The following is a 20,036-nucleotide window of genomic DNA, read 5'->3' as shown; positions in this document are numbered from 1 at the left end:
CAAACCAAAAAAAGATAAAAAATGATTTTACACATGTACTGTAGTAATGAAAGCATGTGATAATATTAATACACAGGTTCAAATATTTATGAAGCATATTATATAATTGAGAAATGAAAAACATGTGAAATAAAAAAAGATATAGAAATGAAAAACAGATATGGGGAGTCAAAACCCTAGAGGAGGTGGACCCTGTTGACATCTTACCACTTAAACAAGAGCCACCAAGACCGAACCTCACTGTTAACACACAACGCAGCAGACAGTAAAGCAAAAAACCCAGAAATAATTTTCTGACATGGCTGAAATCTCGGCGACTTCGTTTCCTTCTTCTTCGTCAGCTGCTCTCGCGCTTCGCAGCTCCCTAAATGGTTATCTCTCTGCCCTCCATCTTCGTTTTCAGTTTCTTTTTTTTTCTTCTGAAAATTACGGTTGTTATTGTCTATTGTAATCCGAGATTATTGCAAATGGGTGTCTGAGTTGTTGATCTCTGTCATGATTCAATAGATTATATAGTGGAAATGGTAATTGATATATGTTTGTGCGCAGGTAACATAAGATGTCAGAATGTAGCTTGTCTAAGAACCACTTCTCTGTTTCAAGAGGTATGCTCAATTCGAATTGATATATGCTTATAGAAAACAATCATGTATCTAAAACCATACACGACCTCTGTCTCTCTATTTGCATGGCAGTTATCTGTGAAACGAAGCCAGCTCTCTGGCAATGCTGTTGCTACTACTACTCATGTTCCCCTAACCCGCGGCTGCAAGAGTCAAGGTGAAGCTACTAGCATTACACTGAATCTTCCCAATTTCCTTAAAATAATGTACTTCATTTCTTACGATGTAACTTCTATGTATTCGACTGAGCATCCTCTATGTTATTTCCGTTATTGCGTTAACACTTTGTGGTCTTGAATATTGCAAACAGCAATTCGAGCTGTTCTCTCCGGTGATGGACAAACTGTCGTGTCTGCTGATTCAAAGGAAGCCGGGCTTCGTGGCAAGCTGAAAAAAGTCGTTCTTGCTTACAGTGGAGGCTTAGACACCTCTGTCATCGTGCCATGGCTCAAGTATGTTTTCTTTTCCCTTTCTCTCCAGTTCATTTCTGATCTATAACTTCTTTAAATCGTCCTCTGGTTTAGATAGCTTTGATGCTTTTCATTCATGAAAGTTTAATATTTGTACTAGTCTTATATCGAAGTGTTTGTTCTGTAGGGAGAATTATGGCTGTGAAGTTGTGTGTTTCACCGCAGATGTTGGTCAGGTATACTCTACATTACTGCCAACTATTTTCTGTAGCATTCCTTTTATGTCATCTCAATCTCTAAATTCTTTGATATGAAGGGTATAAAAGAGTTGGATGGTTTGGAGCAAAAGGCTAAGGCTAGTGGCGCTTCTCAATTGGTCGTTAGGGATCTCACAGAGGAGTTTGTGAAAGATTACATATTCCCTTGTCTTAGAGCTGGTGCCATCTATGAACGAAAATACTTGCTTGGTACCTCCATGGCTCGCCCTGTCATTGCTAAGGTAAAACATTTCCACAGGTTTTGTTTGATTATGCTCTGAAGGAATCTAATCTGAGAACACATCTCTTGACTTCTTTCAATTATTTTTAATACATTTTCTAAAATGATTAGGCCATGGTGGATGTAGCAGCAGAGGTTGGAGCTGATGCCGTTGCACATGGGTGTACTGGCAAAGGAAATGACCAGGCAAGTACTTGGATTCTCTTGCTACAAAACACATTTATGGATTCTTACATTAGTTTTTTTTCTTGTGATTGGTTGACCAGGTTCGGTTTGAGCTCACCTTCTTTTCGTTAAACCCTGAACTTAAAGTTGTGGCGCCATGGAGGGAATGGGAAATCCAAGGCAGAGAAGACGCTATTGAGTACGCCAAGAAGCATAACGTTCCTGTCCCCGTGACAAAGAAATCTATTTACAGCCGAGACAGGAACCTCTGGCACCTTAGTCATGAGGTAAAAAAAACAAAAGTCATATACATTCCCTTTTGTATACAAATTTGTTACGTACGTGCTTGTCTCTGATACTGAACATCTTTATTGTTGAAAGGGTGATATATTGGAAGATCCAGCAAACGAGCCCAAGAAAGATATGTACATGATGAGTGTAGATCCCGAAGATGCTCCTGATCAGCCTGAGTAAGTTGCTTTTCCTCTAAATCTTTGTTTGGTATGCTGACGTGTGAGTCTAACAGCTCAGCAACTGTTGTACATTTAACAGATACATCGAGATAGGGATAGAATCTGGACTTCCAGTGGCACTCAACGGGAAGGCTCTCTCTCCAGCCACCCTTCTCTCCGAGCTCAACACAATAGGAGGGAAACACGGCATTGGCCGGATCGACATGGTGGAGAATCGTCTGGTCGGGATGAAATCACGCGGTGTCTATGAAACACCCGGAGGCACCATCCTGTTCGCAGCTGTGCAGGAACTAGAGTCCCTCACGTTAGACAGAGAGAGCATTCAGGTGAAAGACTCGTTGGCACTGAAGTACGCGGAGATGGTCTATGCGGGGAGATGGTTTGATCCGCTTAAGGAGTCCATGGACGCTTTCATGGAGAAGCTAACTGAGAAAACTACAGGATCCGTAACACTGAAGCTGTACAAAGGATCTGTGTCGGTGACAGGGCGTAAGAGTCCGAACAGTCTGTACAGACAGGACATATCTTCGTTTGAAGGGAGTGAGATTTACAACCAAGCTGATGCAGCTGGGTTCATTCGTCTTTACGGGTTGCCTATGAGAGTTAGAGCGATGCTTGAGAAAGGCATTTAGAAAAAGGTTTCATCGTGAGTTTATTTGAATGACATTAGAAGATCACTTTCCTTGTGTTCAAGATTTGATGCGTTTTAGCTTCAGCTTCTGTTTGGAATAATTGTGTTATTTCTTCACTTTGTTTTCGTTCTGGAGAAACTCAATAAATCGAATAATGTGTTACTGTGAATGATGAACCTTACGGTTGAATTAATCTCTAATCACAGTTTATCACTATTTAAACTAGAAAGATCAAGTTATTAATTTATATATTTAAAAAAAAATGAATAAAATAAATTAAGTAAAAGTGTAAAAAAATAGTACGATAAAAACTATAAATTATGTGATTTTGGTTCGACCTAACTATCTACGATCAATGATCATAATGTGAATGGAAGAATTAGTATAATAGAAACTCTATAAATTAATATTAGATAAATTAATTTATTTCGTCTAAGTTGGACATATGTAAAATATGACATAGTTTGATAAAATAACTAGATAATAATATTTGAAAAACTCTTAGCTAAATATATGATTTCATTAAAATCATTAATTAAAATATATAAAGTTGAACTAATATATAATATGGTGGAATAAAATATTCTTTTTCATCTTTTTAAATAACCAAATTTTAGCTAAATATATGATTTCAATTCAAATATTTGAAAAACTCTTAGCTGAATATATGATTTTAATTAAAATATATAAAGTTGAACTAATATATAATATGGTGGAATAAAATATTATTTTTCATCTTTTTAAATAACCAATTTTTTTATGACAAAAAAACAATTAAAAAAAAAAAATTATTTAAGTTAATAACTATATAAATTAATAAATTATTATAGTCTGGATATTATAAACTGTATATGGTTAATCCATTTCATGTTTTGGTTACTAACCCAATTATATTCCACCATATATAATGTTTTGAAGAGAAATGAAAAAGGAATTATGTTTTAAACATGGTAGTATCAACATCTGACCTAGTTGTTATCTCAGTTAAATTTCAAAACCAAAGATTCCAAAGAAAACGCTTTGTAATCTATCTTATTAGGATAAACAAACTACTATAATGTCATGATCTTCACTAGCAAATATGATGGAATCATAGTGGAGAGACTTCATACTTTCAATCGCCCAACTGCAACTTTCAAAAGAAGATTATGTCTTGCTATATATGGATGTTAGTGAAGGATGAAGTAAAACTCTGCCTTCCAAATTGCTAAGAATCCAAGAGGTTCCACTTTCTTTGAGAACTTAATCCTAGACAGAACCTATATATCACATTTAAGCCAAGATACCGGAGGGGCTTTCCAGCCAAAGATGATCGATCCTCTTCTTTCTTTCAAGATCAATAGCATGTTCCTGCTTTTCCATTGCTTTGACTAAAAACCAATGATCCACTTACTCATAAATTGATCTTGCAAAGGTTGGACCCAAAGATAGATTGAGCGTGTAATTACCTCCCCACCCTCCAAGTGTAGAAGCCTCATGGATTTTTGCTAAGCCAAATGGTTCCACAAAAATGGGAGTGTCATCTAGCTCGCTTAACCAGTTGCGGTGTAGGGAAGAACTCTGCCAATAAGCCGTGAGCTCTTGTTGTTCTGTGTCTCTCCCTGACCCTACAAGACATCGTTGAACCATTTAATTTTCAGATTCTAGTTCGGACCAATTCTTCAGAAAACAGGAAAAGCAAAAGAACCAAACCAAACAAAACTGAATTCTTAGGACTAGTATATATGTGTTTACCTTGCTTAGGGGAGTCCTCCTCCAGCACAAAACATCAGTGTCATCTTCTGGCCTGCACAAAAGTCAGAGGCAGTGCATCCTAAAGTAGCTATTCAAGTCACAAAACAAGAGAACATCAACACCTCCATTAAAGCGTCCATAGACTCCTTAAGCGGATCATAGAGAGACATTTGATATGACCGACACCGGTTAACGCTTTCTTTCTTACACCTCAGCAAAGGAGGTCACTTCATAGAGAACCTTGATTAACAAGATAGGTCACTACTCTTAATCAAATTCCCAATCCCAAACCTTAGACAAATCTTGAACACCCCCAAGACATTGAGTTTAACATCTACCAACCAATTGAACCGGTTGTAATCTCACATAAACTACAAAACCAAAGATCATTCATTGATTAAATTTTAGGAGATTTTAGATTTTAATTAAATTTCTGTGTTATTCAACTAATGATTGCTAAATATCTTTCCAAAAATATCTGCAATCATTAAAATCTAAAACAAATTAAGTGGATTGTGGTGGATTATAGCTTAAGAAAAACTAGATTCATAATTCAATAGACCATAATCATTCAATTTTATCACCACTTTTTGATCTTGGTACGATCAATGATCAATGTCATTTTTCTTTCTAATTGTTTAACTAAATTCTAACAATTGAGTATTAACGAAAAAACAAAAACAAAACCGGTTTACTAGTATAAACAAAAAAAACAAATATCTTTTCCTTAATTAATTAAATTATAAAAACCAGTTAAACTATTAAGCAAAAAGAAAGTACTATTAGATTAGGGTATAGTGTACGACTCTAATCCCAACCAAAATATACATAACTGAAGTGATGTTTCTCAAGTAGATTCAGTACTGCATAACGCAGCCGTCACGTGTCCTCTTTCTAGATCCACCGTCCCCGTAGCGTTCGTTCCATTGTTGAAGCTCTTTCATGCGCACCGACTCTGACTTGATGCTTGCACACACCTGATTCAACAACAAAAAAAGAGACCTTTATAGAGAGGACAACAGTTATCTGAGCCTTGACAAAAGCAAAAGTAGATCTCACCTTCTCAAGTGTATATATGAAATCTCGCTCCTACCATATTATTTTATCCCATCATAAATACAGATAAGCTAACTCAAGATGATGAACATTTATAGCTCAATACACACAAAACTCACACTTTCTATCTTGTCATATATATCCATTATTCGACGGTTTGGAGGCAGTAACACATAGCTTCTGCACAAACCAAAAGAGAATATATCTGAGTATTACTTTGGCAGAGACATCATAACAAAGGATAAAAAGGAATTTGACCTTAAGATCCTTTCCAGAATATTCATTAGCCATACTATAGCAAGTCGAACCAGATCAACATCATCAGATAAGGTTGTTTTACTCAATATAACCTTTAGTATCTGTGATCTACTCTCAGCATCTGGTGTCAAGGTCAAAAGATCGAGTTGTGGCTGCAAGAACCAAAACAAGTTCCTTCTCCTTTTTCAATAGACCAGCCCAATGTTTCATGAAGACATTTTTTATCTCTAGTGTTGCCTCATGTTCCCCCCCGGTTTTCTCTTCGGCCCAGCATACTGTCAACCTACAAAACAGTAAAAATATTCTATGTGTTAGTAGCTTTGATTACGATCAGATCAAATTAAAAATAGTTCAATTAGGTTAAAAGATCAATTTATTATGCACAGATTATGATCAGATCAAATTAAAATAGTTCAATAAAGTTAAAGATCAAAATGAATCATGAAAAACATACATTACAATCGACTGACCCAAATTCTAAAGTGTAAGAAGTGTATTAAATATTTTTCAAAATTTGATAATTTAATCTCAAATTCTAGACTTATCCTAATTAAGTCAGTATTATTACTGAAAATTCAAAATTTTGAATTTTTTGGTGGATAAGTCTGATGACTCAACAGCAATATGTTGTATGTTTGAGATTATTTAATATGATTTAGTTTAAGATGAGTTTAAAATTAATGTTGATGAATTATGAAAGTTACTATTATTTTAATTAAACTTGTGTGGTTAAATAGAAAGCTTTATCCATATACTTTTAGGGGGTGTTATTAGTTGTGTAAGTTAATTTCAATTTTCAACTCTATTAGATTTTAAATATGTTAGATTTAGAATTTTGATTCATTTTACTATTTATGATACTTGATTTATCTTATCTTTAAGTTTTATACGTCACAATGCATTTATAAAGTCATCATGACATCATTTGATTTTCTATTTTAGAATTGAACTTTATTTTAAAAAGATTTCAAAATTTTAAAAGAAATATATAGTTGAGTATTTTTAAATTATATATGAACAATCGTAATTCCAAAGTTTTTATATGAGATTTAAAATTTCATTTTTGCCAAGAGAATAATTAATTCCACAAAAATGAAAGAAGATTTGGAAACAAGAAGAATAATGCAGCTGATGATAACAAAAGAATTATGCAGCTCATGTGAATAATTGGATTTCGTCGATTTGATATAAGAATAATTTGGTTTCAGTCAAAGGATAAAAAAAATTCTCTCCAAAGATGTCAGGTTATCTGAATAATCTATATGAATAACTTCAATTCCACTATATTTTTCACTATACAGAGTAACTTGTTTTTTTGTTCATCATTCTATTTTTCACTTTAAAATAAAATAACATTATAATAACAACTAATTCAGTTACTCTGTTTTATAAGAATAAAGAGAGTAAACCATTGGAGATGGAGTTTCTGTTTTTAATGTTTAACCCAAAATAAAGTTAAGAAACAGCTTATATTTCAGAAAACGCATTATATCTTCTTACCCCCAAAACTTCACGGCTATCGAATGTAAGCAAATTCGCCACAGAGTGATTGGCAAGTGCTTTGGCCAACTCCTCTTGGTATACTTCAGACCTTGAAACAATTTCCAGCCAAAAAGGAAACAAAAAAGGTGATGTTGCCGCCTAGACAGGAACCACACCAATATAATACAAACATGCAGGACCAGAAAGCAGTATTTTTGGATTCAAGCAGGTATAGCCTGGGGTAAGCTTAGCAAACTCTTTGCACAAAGAAAACACAAAGAAACATTAATAATTAGCATACAGAAAATACATATGAGTTAGATCTCTAATACCTCAGGTAATATGTAAATTCCTCAAACAAAACTCCCACCTGTTGTTTGAATATAACAAGACCAGCGAGAGGCTCTTGTTCGAAACCATTACCAGCCACCACAATGTCTCCACCATCAGACACCTTAACTCGCTTAGGCCTTGGGGATCGATCTTCGCTAGCCTTGCGGATTGATCTTCGCTAGAATCGTGGCTCTTGGTTTCTGTCCCGGAACTATCAGAGCTCTTGGAATAGCCGGAATTATCGGAGGTATCGCTACCGTTCTCTGGCTCTGACGTTGACATGACTTGATTCTACGTCTCTTGAACTTTTGATTTGCCCTAGAATTGATGCTACGGAGATGAATCGAGTCGATTTGAGTCACGAAGAGAAGGAAGGATAAATGTGCCAATATAATTGATGCGACGATGGTGATAAATTGATTTTATGTCTCTCAGAACTTCCGATTTGCCCTAAAATTGATGCGACAGAGATGAATCGAGTCGAGTCGAGTCTCGAAAAGATGGAAGCATAAATGTGTCAGTCAATAGTGGTGTGACAGAGATATATATATACACGGTTTTCTTTGGTGGGAATATTATAAAATTAAAAATTAGAGAAACTATGCTGAATTTGCTGACCTGGACATTTTATTCCGACCCGGAATTTTGAACTGAAACCAAACCAAAACATTTACAAGTATCTGCAAAATTTCTCTACCCTAAAAGATCCGAACCAAAAAAAACAATTTAGATGGACCCCGAATCTCTAAATAGGCCCGTAACCGATCCGATAAAAACGACTCACACCCATTTTAAAAACCTAAATATTCAAACGATGCTTTGATATGTTAATTTATGATTAAATTGTAATGTCTTTTTGTTACCAACTTTCATTATTATTTTTTTAATATTTTCAATTAATATATAGCTTTAAATGTCAAACTCATAGTTTAAAAATGTTTCATTTCATTTTCAAAATAGGTTTTTTATTGTTTTGAAATATTTTTTAGATTAGTATGACAAATTTTGGACTAAATGTTGATGTGCTTCAGATATTTTGACCTTTTGAGGGTACACAATTTTTTTAGATTAATATGACAAATTTTGGACTAAATGTTGATGTGATTCAGATATTTTCGACTCGATTCATATGGCATTTGTTCATGCAGCCTACATCTCTCTGGGTCAGTTGGGTGAGGCATTATCTCCTAAAGTACAATTCTTTTTGGGACGTTAGGGATGATTCTAAAGAGTCTTAGACATGGAGGAAACTTTTGAAGTTGAGGGATGTAGCATATAACTATCTTAAGGTGGACATCAGGGATGGCACAAGCTGTCACTTCTGGTTCAATGATTGGTTAGGTAAAGGGCATTTTATTAACATCACCGGAGCTGCAGGTACTATCTATCTTGGTGTTAGGAGGCACGCCACAGTTAGTGAAACGGTAACAATGAACGGATGGAACATTTGGGGGCAGAGAAGTAGGCGATTTCAAGAGTTAAGTAATAGCATTTTGGCTATCGATGCTCCTCAGCCTGAGAGCGGAAGAGATGTAATGCTTTGGAGACATGGGGTAGATGATTACAGAGACACTTTTTCCTCATCCAAAACTTGGGATCAACTGAAATTGAAGCGCAGTAAGGTGGGATGGTATAGAGTGGTTTGGTTCCTGCAAGGAGTTCCCCGCTACTCTTTTATCACTTGGCTAGCCATTAAGAATAGGCTTTCTACGGGTGATCGTATGAGACAATGGGAAATGATTCAAGGATGTGAGCTATGTGGAAAAAGAGATGAGACAAAAGACCATCTGTACTTTGCATGTCCCTATTCCTACACGATATGAGAGGCTCCTGCTCGTATACTTGTGGGCTCTGGTGTTAACCCAGACTGGCAGTGGACACTGCAGCGTCTACTGGGCACTAAAGGAGTAGACTCTTGCATAGTTTGACTCTTTTTTCAGACCCTAATCTATCACATCTAGAAAGAAGGGTTTCACCATTAGTTTATTTGCATGACATTCGATGATCACTCCCTTGGTTGTGTTCAAGATTTGATGCGTTTTAGCTTCATCTTCTGTCCGAATAATTGTGTTATTTCTTCACTTTGTTTTCGTTTTGGGAAAACTTTATAAATCGAATAATGTGTTACTGTGTGAATGATGAAACTTATGGTTTCATTAATTGCTAATAACAGTTTGATCTATTTTCTTAAATCATTTGCAAGTTTTTGTGAAGACCAGAGTTTGACTATAAAATGAACAAATAAACATGAATTTTTTTATGTGTTATTTGAATTAGTTTTAGACAATTTTTTTTTAAAAAAAAATATTAAAATCACCATTCAAAGATCATACACAAGATCATAGAGTTTTCAAAAGAGTTTTAGACTAGTTAAATGTGTTATAGACTCATAGTCAATTTTGTAATTTGATCCAGTCAATTTGTTAATATTGGGTTATCAGATTCCAGTGTTCAATTTAAGAAGACAAAATAAAGTTATGATATTAAATGCATAACACATGTTAATTAATAAATTTTACTCTTTTTAATATAAGTGATGGTTATTTTCTCATTATTTTTAACGTTTTTGGAATAAGTTTTTAAACTATATATTTTCAAGTAAAATAAGATAGAAACCTACTTTTTTAATATAAACTCATCGGCCTTTTTAATATATCCGGTTTGCTCTTCCTCCGTACTCAAGCAAACAAATATTCATTCCTTTCTTTCGTCTCTCTCCCTCAGATCCGTCTCAAGCTATGGACGGTGGAGCAGAAGGAACTCAGCAGCCTCACCTCATTCTAGCTCACAAGCTCTTCCTCCTCACTCATCCAGATGTTCAAGACATCGAGAAAGTCCAGCTCAAGTCTGACGTCTTGGATTCCATCAAATCCGATGGTAAAGTATCTTCCTTTCTCTAATCAATCGCCCATGGGTTTATCAATTACTCCGAGTAGCTTCGGTTTTTTTGTTCCTGATGTTGGGTTTGTGTTTTTTTTGTGTAGGGATGGCTCCATTGTACGAAACCCTAGCGGCGTCCTCTGTTCTGGAGTTGGATCAGAGCTTGTTGGATTCTATGCGGGCTAGCAACGAGGAGGAGCTTAAGAAGCTCGACGACAAGTAAAGTTCCTTTTTGCTTCTATTTCTAGTTTCTGCTGCTCTCTCATTAGACGATTCTGGAGAATGTTGTTCACTATTCGATTTCTTAGCTTCATATACCGACAGTTTCTGACTAATAGAGATTTGAGTTTCCACCGCCGTTGCAAAAGATTACACCTTTGCGTATTGATGGACTGATGGTTTAGACTGATGGATGGATGGTGTAGCTGTAGCATTATGATCGATTGGTTCTTGAATTGGATGTTACAGAGTTATGTGCAGTATTAGAAAACGAGGCAGATTCGGTGGTGTTAGGTCTTGAATTGGATGTTACTTGTGTTCTTCAAAAATGATTTTGAAGGACTGAGTTTAAGATTGAATGGAGATTTTCCATCATAGCATAGTTTCTTATTTTTCTTTGTATTGGAGTTAACCATTATCTTATCTTGTGCTTTTTTCTACGGCTAAACCTTTTATGTTTTTGTTATGGTGTTAAGAATCTGTCCTATCTTACGTATATGTGGTGTTGATGTTTTTTCTTACTTTTTCCTTCTCTTCTCCTTTGTTTAGGATTGCAGATGCGGAAGAAAATTTGGGAGAAAGTGAAGTCCGTGAAGCTCACCTTGCTAAGGCTCTGTATTTCATCAGGATTAGTGATAAGGTAAATGATCATGTCAATGTTACTCATTATGCACTTCAGAAGCAACTAAAAATTTTGGTTTGTGATTTAAGGAGAAAGCTTTGGAGCAACTGAAACTCACTGAAGGAAAAACCGTTGCTGTTGGGCAAAAAATGGATTTGGTGTTCTACACGCTGCAGCTTGCCTTCTTCTACATGGACTTCGATCTCGTATCCAAGAGCATTGACAAGGCGAAAAAGTCAGTGTCGATTAGGCTCTTTGGCTGCATTTTTTTTTTCTCTTAGCACACCCTTCATGGGTCTAAAACTTTGTGTTCTCCCATGCCAGGTTGTTTGAAGAGGGTGGTGACTGGGAGAGGAAGAACAGGCTAAAGGTCTATGAAGGCTTGTATTGCATGTCCACCAGAAACTTTAAGAAAGCTGCCAGCTTATTTCTGGATTCTATATCAACCTTCACCACTTATGAGATCTTCCCCTACGAGACCTTCATTTTTTACACCGTCCTGACGAGCATCATAACTCTCGACAGAGTTTCGCTTAAGCAGAAGGTAGTTCTCGATGGCTAAGAGCCCTCTACTTTATGGAAGTGATGTGAATCTTGTTTTCTATTGAAGTGAATCGTTTTGAGAAAATGATAAATTGCTACTAATGTGACAGGTTGTTGATGCACCTGAAATCTTGACCGTGCTTGGGAAGATTCCATTCCTTTCTGAATTCCTGAACTCCCTGTACGAGTGCCAGTACAAGGCGTTTTTCTCAGCATTTGGTGAGTACAACCCAGTGACCAGATTCGCGTACTGAACTGTTGTCTCTGTGTACTAATAGTAGCTCCACTATTGGTGTATTTTTCTCAGCGGGAATGGCAGAGCAGATAAAGTTTGACCGTTACTTGAACCCACATTTCCGATTCTACATGAGGGAAGTGAGAACGGTGGTGTACTCTCAGTTTCTGGAATCTTACAAGAGCGTTACTGTCGATGCGATGGCAAATGCTTTTGGTGTTTCGGTTGATTTCATTGATCAGTAAGAACACTAACAAACGCTCGATTACATCCTTCAGTATATTGTAGTGTTATCAGCTCTTTTGTTGTATCCAGGGAGTTGTCACGATTCATAGCAGCTGGGAAGCTACACTGCAAGATAGACAAGGTGGCAGGTGTATTGGAGACAAACCGTCCAGATGCAAAGAATGCGCTTTACCAGGCAACGATCAAGCAAGGGGATTTCTTGCTTAACAGGATCCAGAAGCTCTCTCGAGTCATCGATCTGTGAGCATGTATGTCATCACATGTTTCTGTTTCTTCGCTTTTCCTTCAGAATTGCAACTTGGAAAACTCAGACGGTAGAATCCTAAGGTCTGAGAAACGATATTCGAGATCAATACCAGTCTGGTTCTCTTGTCTCTTTTGACTCTAGTTGGTTTTCTTACAAGTGGATTTTTTTTCCCCATTCGAGTAGCTAGTCATATACAACATACAACGAAAATGGTAGAGAAAAATTGTTCCAATAGGGAGAATCAACAAAATGCATGAGTCAAACAAACGTTCACCTGCTGATAAAATCTTTAAGGATGTCAATTCCAATGTTTCCGCTTGTGTTAACAAGAAAACCCCAACGTTAGGTGATCCTCAAGAAAACAAATGTTTACAGGATGGATACGCCTATTCATTATGCTAGGTTATCTATTAATATATCATCGTACTTTTTCTCTACCATACAACATCAGATTCATTAAAAACTTAACTAAACATCCTAAATACCTAAATATACTCATATGTGATATTTTCATAACAAAAACAATATATATTTAAACAATAGCATATCTAAGACAAGATATATATATTTCGTTAGGCAATTATCGTTTGATTGTTTATCATGTTTAATCTAGACCATGTTTTATATATATATTTGGTAATTAAATTTAAAATTAAATAGTATAACCCAATTCTTTTTAAATTATCATATTAACTTTTTATATAAAACAAAATAAATAATATTTTATTGGCTGTAACATTTTATGTTTGATTTTTATAGTATAAATAAAAACACCAAGCTGAAGTATAATATATTCAATAAGATAATATTGTAAGACTATAATATTAAATAATTTCATTTAGTCACACACAAACATTTCGAGAATAAAAATTTTCCGAACCAAAAAATTTAATAAAATTTGTATTAATTCATATAAAACTAATATTTAAAATTAAACTATTAATATAGTGTTGCATTTTTAAATAATTAAACAAAAATACTACATTAATATATGATTTGTACAATTTCATTAAAAACAAATTTCAACAAATATAAAATTTTCAAAATAATATTATATACATAAAAATTGATATTAAATATATATTTTTATAGCTTACTTTATATTTAAAATGTTATTTTAAAAATAAAAGTATATCTGCACAGATGTGCGAGTTCAAATCTAGTACATTGTTACAAACGAGAACGAGACCTAACCATTCTTCTTTGCATGTTCCACATAGTTATTGAATTCTACTTGCGTTGGGTCTATGACGTGTAAGACCTTTTACGCTCAGTATTTACGAATTTATCACTGTACCCCTTTGCGTCGGGTCTCGGTCTATGACGTGTAAGACATTTTACAAATTAACTCAATATTTACGAGTTTATCATTGTACCCCCTCCTGGTAAAATCAAAATCTAAGCAGATTCGACACAAGTGGCTCTGCTGTGTGACCTTTTCATGTAATTAAACTCATCTTCACAACCTCGAGATGAAAGAAAAACACGCCCAGCTCCCTGATGCACAGCGATACACCTCATAAATGTCTCCAATCTCTATATATTCCTAGCGATATTTTTCTTGATTTACTCAACGGAAGTAATTTCGAATCATTCCACCCCATTTCTATCAACTAGCTTCGCATGGTGTGCAGCTGATAGATAGCTTTTCTTGACCGTTTGAACAACCTGATAACCTATTGAAGATACTTGAAGTGTCCTGGTTGCCGTTGGGAGAAAATCTTGAGGAAGGATGTCATCAACAACAACACGTGCAAGGAACAAAGCGAGAACATCGACAGTGTCAGGTGTATCCACCACAAAGTCATCAGCTGACTCTAGCAGCATTACGAATCCATCTCTTATGTGGTTCAGGTTGATGACATTCAGCATACAACGCAGAAAGTAACACCGAGGCCATTTCCTTCTCTTTGTCGTCTGTCCATGGATACAGAAACAAGCCGCTTGATGAATTAAGGATGGTATACACTTGAAGTTTGAGTGCAGAGAACATTTGTTAAATTATGATTAGACCTCATAGTGTGAACATTATAGCCACTTACGATTTTACTAATTGGCTATATCAGCATCTGAGCTCAGGGAATAAAGTGTTTAAATTAGAGGCTAAAATGATTCATGTCCTTTGATGATTGATTAGTATATATGCTAATCTAATATATGGTCTTGAAACACATTATGCAATGTCTTCATGAATTTTTGCTAAGCTTAATGGTTCCACAAAATGGGAGCGTCATCAAGCTCACTTAACCAGCTGCAGTGCAGGGAAGAACTCTGCCAATAAGCCTTGAGCTCTTGTTGTTCGGTGTCTCTCCCTGACCCTACAAGACATCAATGAACCAATTAAACTTTCCGGTTCTAGCTCAGACCAACTCTTCACTAGACAGGAAACAAAAGAACCAAACCAAACCGAATTCTTAGGACTAGTATGTATATGTTTACCTTGCCTAGTGGAGTCCTCCTCCAACACAAAACATCAGTGTCATCTCCTGGCCTGCACAAATTCAGAGTCAGGGTATCGTTCAGTAGCTATCCAAGTCACAAAACAACTCAACATTGAAATAATCTATATCATCATTTACCTTTTGTCATCTTGAGGCATATGTGGAGTACACATAACAGAATATACATCGCCTTGATCACTTGCACTGCTCATCCGCGACGATGCATTGGCTGAAGAACGTACACTTCGAGCCCTCAAGACATTTCCTTGGCAACTTCTCAGAGAATTTGTAACTTCAGGTGAATGATCAGAGTCGTTTATAGTAGTCAGATAAGTAGACTTGTGTAGCATTCTACGAGAGCAGCTGAAAAGTCCAGAGAAAAGCCTTCCTGCTGCTCTAGCACTCTTTGGTGGAGAACACTCAGAGATAACAAGATTCATTCGAATCTCAACATTGCATCCTAACACGGTTTGGAATGAGTCTGCAATCATTTTCCATGATTTCTCAGCTCTTGTTACATGTTGAGGTGTGTAGAATTCTAGTTCTGCTATTGCCACACTTGAACCTGAAAACAAATAATGGATTTTGTTATCAGAAAGATACTTTCAAGAATCATATCTTGAAAAAAAAAGTAAGTTACCTTTGTCAATAGTAAGTGAAGTTAACCTCCCTCGTTTCCACAAGAATCTCCTTAGTGAATCTGAACAGCACAACTCTGTGACCGTTTTCCACACAGTTTCAACTGTTTCATTACAGTTTACATCTTGACACTCCTCGGTTTGTTTAACCACATCACCAGGACACTCCGATGATGTGCTTGAGAGGTCACCATCTAGATACAGGACCAAGGTCAGTTATATAGTTAGCAATGAAATAATGAAAAGACCATATAAGTCAAATACCTTTGCTTCCTTGGCTTCTTAGAGACAATCCATTTTCATTTGCTGCGTAAGAAGACGAGTCGGAGTTGCTAAGTTGCAGCAGTGCAACAGTGAGCCAGGTTGTCTGGTTTTTGGATGCTCTCAAGTGTTTCTCAGCGTCAGATAGTATCTTCAATGCATTACTCAATTTTTGAATCTCTTCTTCAGCTGTATAATATAACACAAAGTGTTCAGACTTGTTTAATTTGAAACCATTACTGAAGTTAATCATTAGGGTGTGCTTACAGGTATGCCTTGTAAGAAACCGAAGTCTGGTTGCTGAACTATTCTCTTGAGACTTTCCAGCAATAGTATCCATAATCACATTAGCCAGCTGTGAAATAAGCTGCATTGGATCTATTTTGGATCTCATAAGCTCCCTCGCCCTTATAACCGTGTTTGAAGTATCAGAAGACAGTGCAAGATCAAGAAGATCAAGCAACTCATCATCAGAAACAACTCCAATCTGTAGATCAAAACAACTCAGCTATCATATATTCTCAAGACAATGATGATTAATAATCTAAATGAAAGATGTGTTATAAACTTACAAGCTTGTAGGCCAAAGAAGTAGTTATCCTTTTACCAAGCAAACTCAACTGATCAAGCATTATCTCAGCATCCCTAAGCGAACCATCAGATTTAGAAGCAATGAAGTCAACCGCACCCTGATCAAACTCAATCCCTTCCTCCACACAAATCTTCCCCAGCTTACTAGCTACATCCGCGTCACACACTTTGGAGAAATGATACTTCTGAGACCTTGAGAGAACGTTGCGCGGCAGCTTCTCTAGCTCAGACGTAACCAGAATAAAAACAGAATGCTGAGAGAAACTATCCAAACTGTTCAAGAGCGTACCCCAAGTCTCTTGACTTAGTAACTGACACTCGTCGACGATGAACACCTTGAATCTAGACGAAACAGGAGGGAGAGCAGCGCTTTTGATGAGAGACCTGAGGTAGCTAGGCCGGTTTAGTTTAGCTGAGTCTATCTCCTTCACGACCATGCTTCTTCTCGATGAAGTGCATTCACTACACGAGCCGCACGGTCTGCTACGAGCTGCCTGCGAAAGGCAGTTCAAAGCAGCAGCGAATATCTTAGAGGTTGAAGTTTTGCCTGTCCCGCGAGGACCGTGGAAGAGGTAAAGAGAAGTGATCCTTCCTCTTAAAATAGTGCTCAACAGACACTTCACTACAACTTCTTGTCCGACTAACTCATCGAAAGACTTTGGTCTAAACTTCTGACTTAGACTTCTTGACACAGTCTCGTGATTACTCCTCGGTGTCACAGCGTTACTCTCCGGATTGCTGGATAGTAAAGGATACTCTTCCACATCAGAGGACTGGTTTGATGATCCTCTGTACCTCGGAGTTCTTGACCAGCAAGAGGCTATTCCACAGCCACGGTTACATTCAACATCTTCATCTAGACCATAGCTATGGTTTGTTGAGGTCATTGGACTACCTACATGGCTACCGTATTCACCAACCGAGCTAGCTAACTTTGTGGAGTAATGGGTTGGCACATTACATGCTAACTCTCTACCTTTAACAGCACAAGATCTTTCACTTGAAGGCGAGCAAGCGTCTCCTTCCCCCTTTAGCACCCTGTTGCTCAGCTTGTGAAGATCGCAACCGTTCTCTAGCTCTTCCATGATCGAGTATGATTCGTAAGGAACCAAACCCACATGAGCAGCATCATCATCAGCCTTGCAAGAACCACCATCGTTCAGAAACTGAAGCGAGATCCCGTTGTTTGAAGCGGTTTCCCATTTGACGTTTTCTAGCAAAGAAGCAAACTTGCTCATTGAGTTGGTACATGGATCTCTCAGCGACCGAACCCTACGAAGAGCCACAAGCGTTCTTGTGATGGGTACATCTAACGAATGCCTCCTTACTTCCCCCATTTTCCAATCCCAAACTCAGACACAAGCTCTCTCTCTCTCTCTCTCTCTCCTGTGAAACTTCAAGATTAGAAACTCATCATCTGTTGCCTGATAAAGACTGTAAAGTTAGTGACTTTCTGCAACATTGAAGCCGAGAAAGAGCAAAAAACCATAGGGTCAAACCCAAACAAACAAGTAGAAGCTAGCTAAACGATGAAAATGTAGCAAACACAAAAACAGATGGGAGAAAAATATTAAATATAAACAGTCACAGAGCTCAAAAAACAGAGACCCTATGTTAAAAAAAAAACAAAACTTTGAATGATTTAATAAGGTTATCAACTAAATAAACGACAAACTGAAAACTCCAAACGTCAAGATTTGTGATTACCAATGTGTATTGAACGGAGTGGAGTACAATGTGGAGAATCCAAAACCCTAAAACCACTTGGAAGATGGTGAAGAAGAAGTTGGTGGCAGAATGGTAAATAAGAGTGATGCTGAGAGAGAGGGGTGATAATAAATAAATAAAGAGAATTCGGCCAAAAAAAACCTCAATTTTGCACGAATTGCCAAAAAAAACATGAATTTTTGGGCTGACCAAAAAAACACTAAATTTTCATTGACTTTAGAATTAATTAACAATGTTTTCGCTGACTTGCCAATTTAGCACGCCGTCAACAAATTTAACAGAAATATTTGACGTCGTTTATTGTTAGCGTTAAGTGAAACGACGTCGTTTTCAAATGAGATGAAACGACGTCGTTTTACATGTTTTGAAATTAAAAATATGTAGACCCCTGGATTCGAACCCAGATTGGTTGGTCAAATGGCAAGGTATTTTACCACTGGACTACTGGCACTTTTAATGTACTTACTAACATGTTTACTTTTATTAGGTACATATTAAATATAAAAAATTCTCTAAAAACTTAATAAGATCTTTAAAATTCCAAAAAAAATTAAAAAAATAAAGAAGATTTTTATAAAATTAATTTAGAAATTAAAATTAAAAATAAAATTTTATTTTTCTTTTTAAAAAATAAGACTCTTCCAAAATTTTCTAAAAACTTAAAAAGATCTTTAAAATTCCAAAAAACTGAAAAAATAAAGAATTTTTTTATAAAATTAATTTTGAAATTAAAATAGAAAATAAAATTTTATTTTTTATTTTCAAAAAAAAAAATCTTCCTAAATTTTCAATTTTTTAATACATTTGCTAAAAGTTGAAATTAATTATACACACATAAAAAGTTGATAATTGTAACTTTAATTTTTTGCATTTTATTATAATTTTTTAAAAAATTGGATTTTTTTTTTAAAATGAAAATTTTGGAAATTATTTGATTTTTTAAAGAAAAAAATATTTTATTTTTAATTCAAAATTAATTTTATGAAAATTTTGGAAGATTTTTTTCTTTTTTTAAGAAAAATAAAATTTATTTTTTTTAAAAGAAAAATAAAATTTTATTTTCAATTTTAATTTCAAAATTAATTTTATAAAAAAATTCTTTATTTTTTTATTTTTTTGGAATTTAAAGATCGTTTTAATTTTTTAGAAAATTTTGGAAGAGTTTTTATTTTTTAAAAAGAAAAATAAAATTTACTTTCAATTTTAATTTCAAAATTAATTTTATAAAAAATCTTCTTTATTTTTTAATTTTTTTTGGAATTTAAAGATCTTATTAAGTTTTTAGAGAATTTTTTATATTTAATATGTACCTAATAAAAGTAAACATGTTAGTAAGTACATTAAAAGTGCCAGTAGTCCAGTGGTAAAATACCTTGCCATTTGACCAACCAATCTGGGTTCGAATCCAGGGGTCTACATATTTTTAATTTCAAAACATGTAAAACGACGTCGTTTCATCTCATTTGAAAACGACGTCGTTTCACTTAACGCCAACAATAAACGACGTCAAATATTTCTGTTAAATTTGTTGACGGCGTGCTAAATTGGCAAGTCAGCGAAAACATTGTTAATTAATTTTAAAGTCAATGAAAGTTTGGTGTTTTTTTGGCCAGCCCAAAAGTTTATGTTTCTTTTGGTAATTCGTGCAAAGTTGAGGTTTTTTTTGGCCGAATTCCCAATAAATAAATAAAAAGAGGTGTGTGGATAGAGATGGAGAAGGG

The 20,036-nt window shown here is 35.5% G+C and overlaps 3 protein-coding genes across 4 annotated transcripts; 2 read left to right on the top strand and 1 right to left on the bottom strand.

Moving 5' to 3' along the window:
* The first annotated feature begins 114 nt into the window (after positions 1 to 114).
* Positions 115 to 2,970, top strand: LOC106440771 (argininosuccinate synthase, chloroplastic-like). The gene is made up of 10 exons (XM_013882506.3): positions 115 to 371; positions 550 to 605; positions 696 to 780; positions 934 to 1,075; positions 1,221 to 1,269; positions 1,350 to 1,532; positions 1,643 to 1,717; positions 1,798 to 1,983; positions 2,078 to 2,166; positions 2,249 to 2,970. The coding sequence occupies exons 1-10, from the start codon at positions 299 to 301 to the stop codon at positions 2,799 to 2,801; spliced, it is 1,491 nt and encodes a 496-aa protein (XP_013737960.1). The 5' UTR covers positions 115 to 298; the 3' UTR covers positions 2,802 to 2,970.
* A 7,316-nt stretch (positions 2,971 to 10,286) lies between these two features.
* On the top strand, positions 10,287 to 12,830 carry LOC106440772 (26S proteasome non-ATPase regulatory subunit 6 homolog). Its single transcript, XM_013882508.2, has 8 exons — positions 10,287 to 10,541; positions 10,649 to 10,763; positions 11,313 to 11,403; positions 11,475 to 11,620; positions 11,710 to 11,929; positions 12,039 to 12,147; positions 12,236 to 12,404; positions 12,479 to 12,830. The coding sequence occupies exons 1-8, from the start codon at positions 10,403 to 10,405 to the stop codon at positions 12,651 to 12,653; spliced, it is 1,164 nt and encodes a 387-aa protein (XP_013737962.2). The 5' UTR covers positions 10,287 to 10,402; the 3' UTR covers positions 12,654 to 12,830.
* Positions 12,831 to 14,731: 1,901 nt separating this feature from the next.
* On the bottom strand, positions 14,732 to 18,434 carry LOC106440774 (protein STICHEL-like 2). 2 transcript variants are annotated; one of them, XM_013882511.3, is made up of 8 exons: positions 18,295 to 18,434; positions 16,569 to 18,021; positions 16,264 to 16,483; positions 16,000 to 16,185; positions 15,738 to 15,929; positions 15,236 to 15,662; positions 15,096 to 15,147; positions 14,732 to 14,974 (listed from the first exon to the last, which is right to left on the bottom strand). In XM_013882511.3, the coding sequence occupies exons 2-8, from the start codon at positions 17,922 to 17,924 to the stop codon at positions 14,900 to 14,902; spliced, it is 2,508 nt and encodes an 835-aa protein (XP_013737965.2). In that variant the 5' UTR covers positions 17,925 to 18,021; positions 18,295 to 18,434; the 3' UTR covers positions 14,732 to 14,899. The 2 variants fall into 2 exon arrangements, with proteins under 2 accessions (XP_013737965.2, XP_013737964.2); XM_013882510.3 differs by having other exon boundaries at positions 16,569 to 18,011.
* Positions 18,435 to 20,036: the final 1,602 nt, after the last annotated feature.

This window comes from Brassica napus, chromosome A3 (genome assembly GCF_020379485.1).
Source record: "Brassica napus cultivar Da-Ae chromosome A3, Da-Ae, whole genome shotgun sequence".
In the NCBI taxonomy this organism is placed as follows: Eukaryota; Viridiplantae; Streptophyta; class Magnoliopsida; order Brassicales; family Brassicaceae; genus Brassica; species Brassica napus.
Note: the sequence above shows the minus strand (reverse complement) of the source record. Positions and strands in the feature narration are given on the sequence as shown.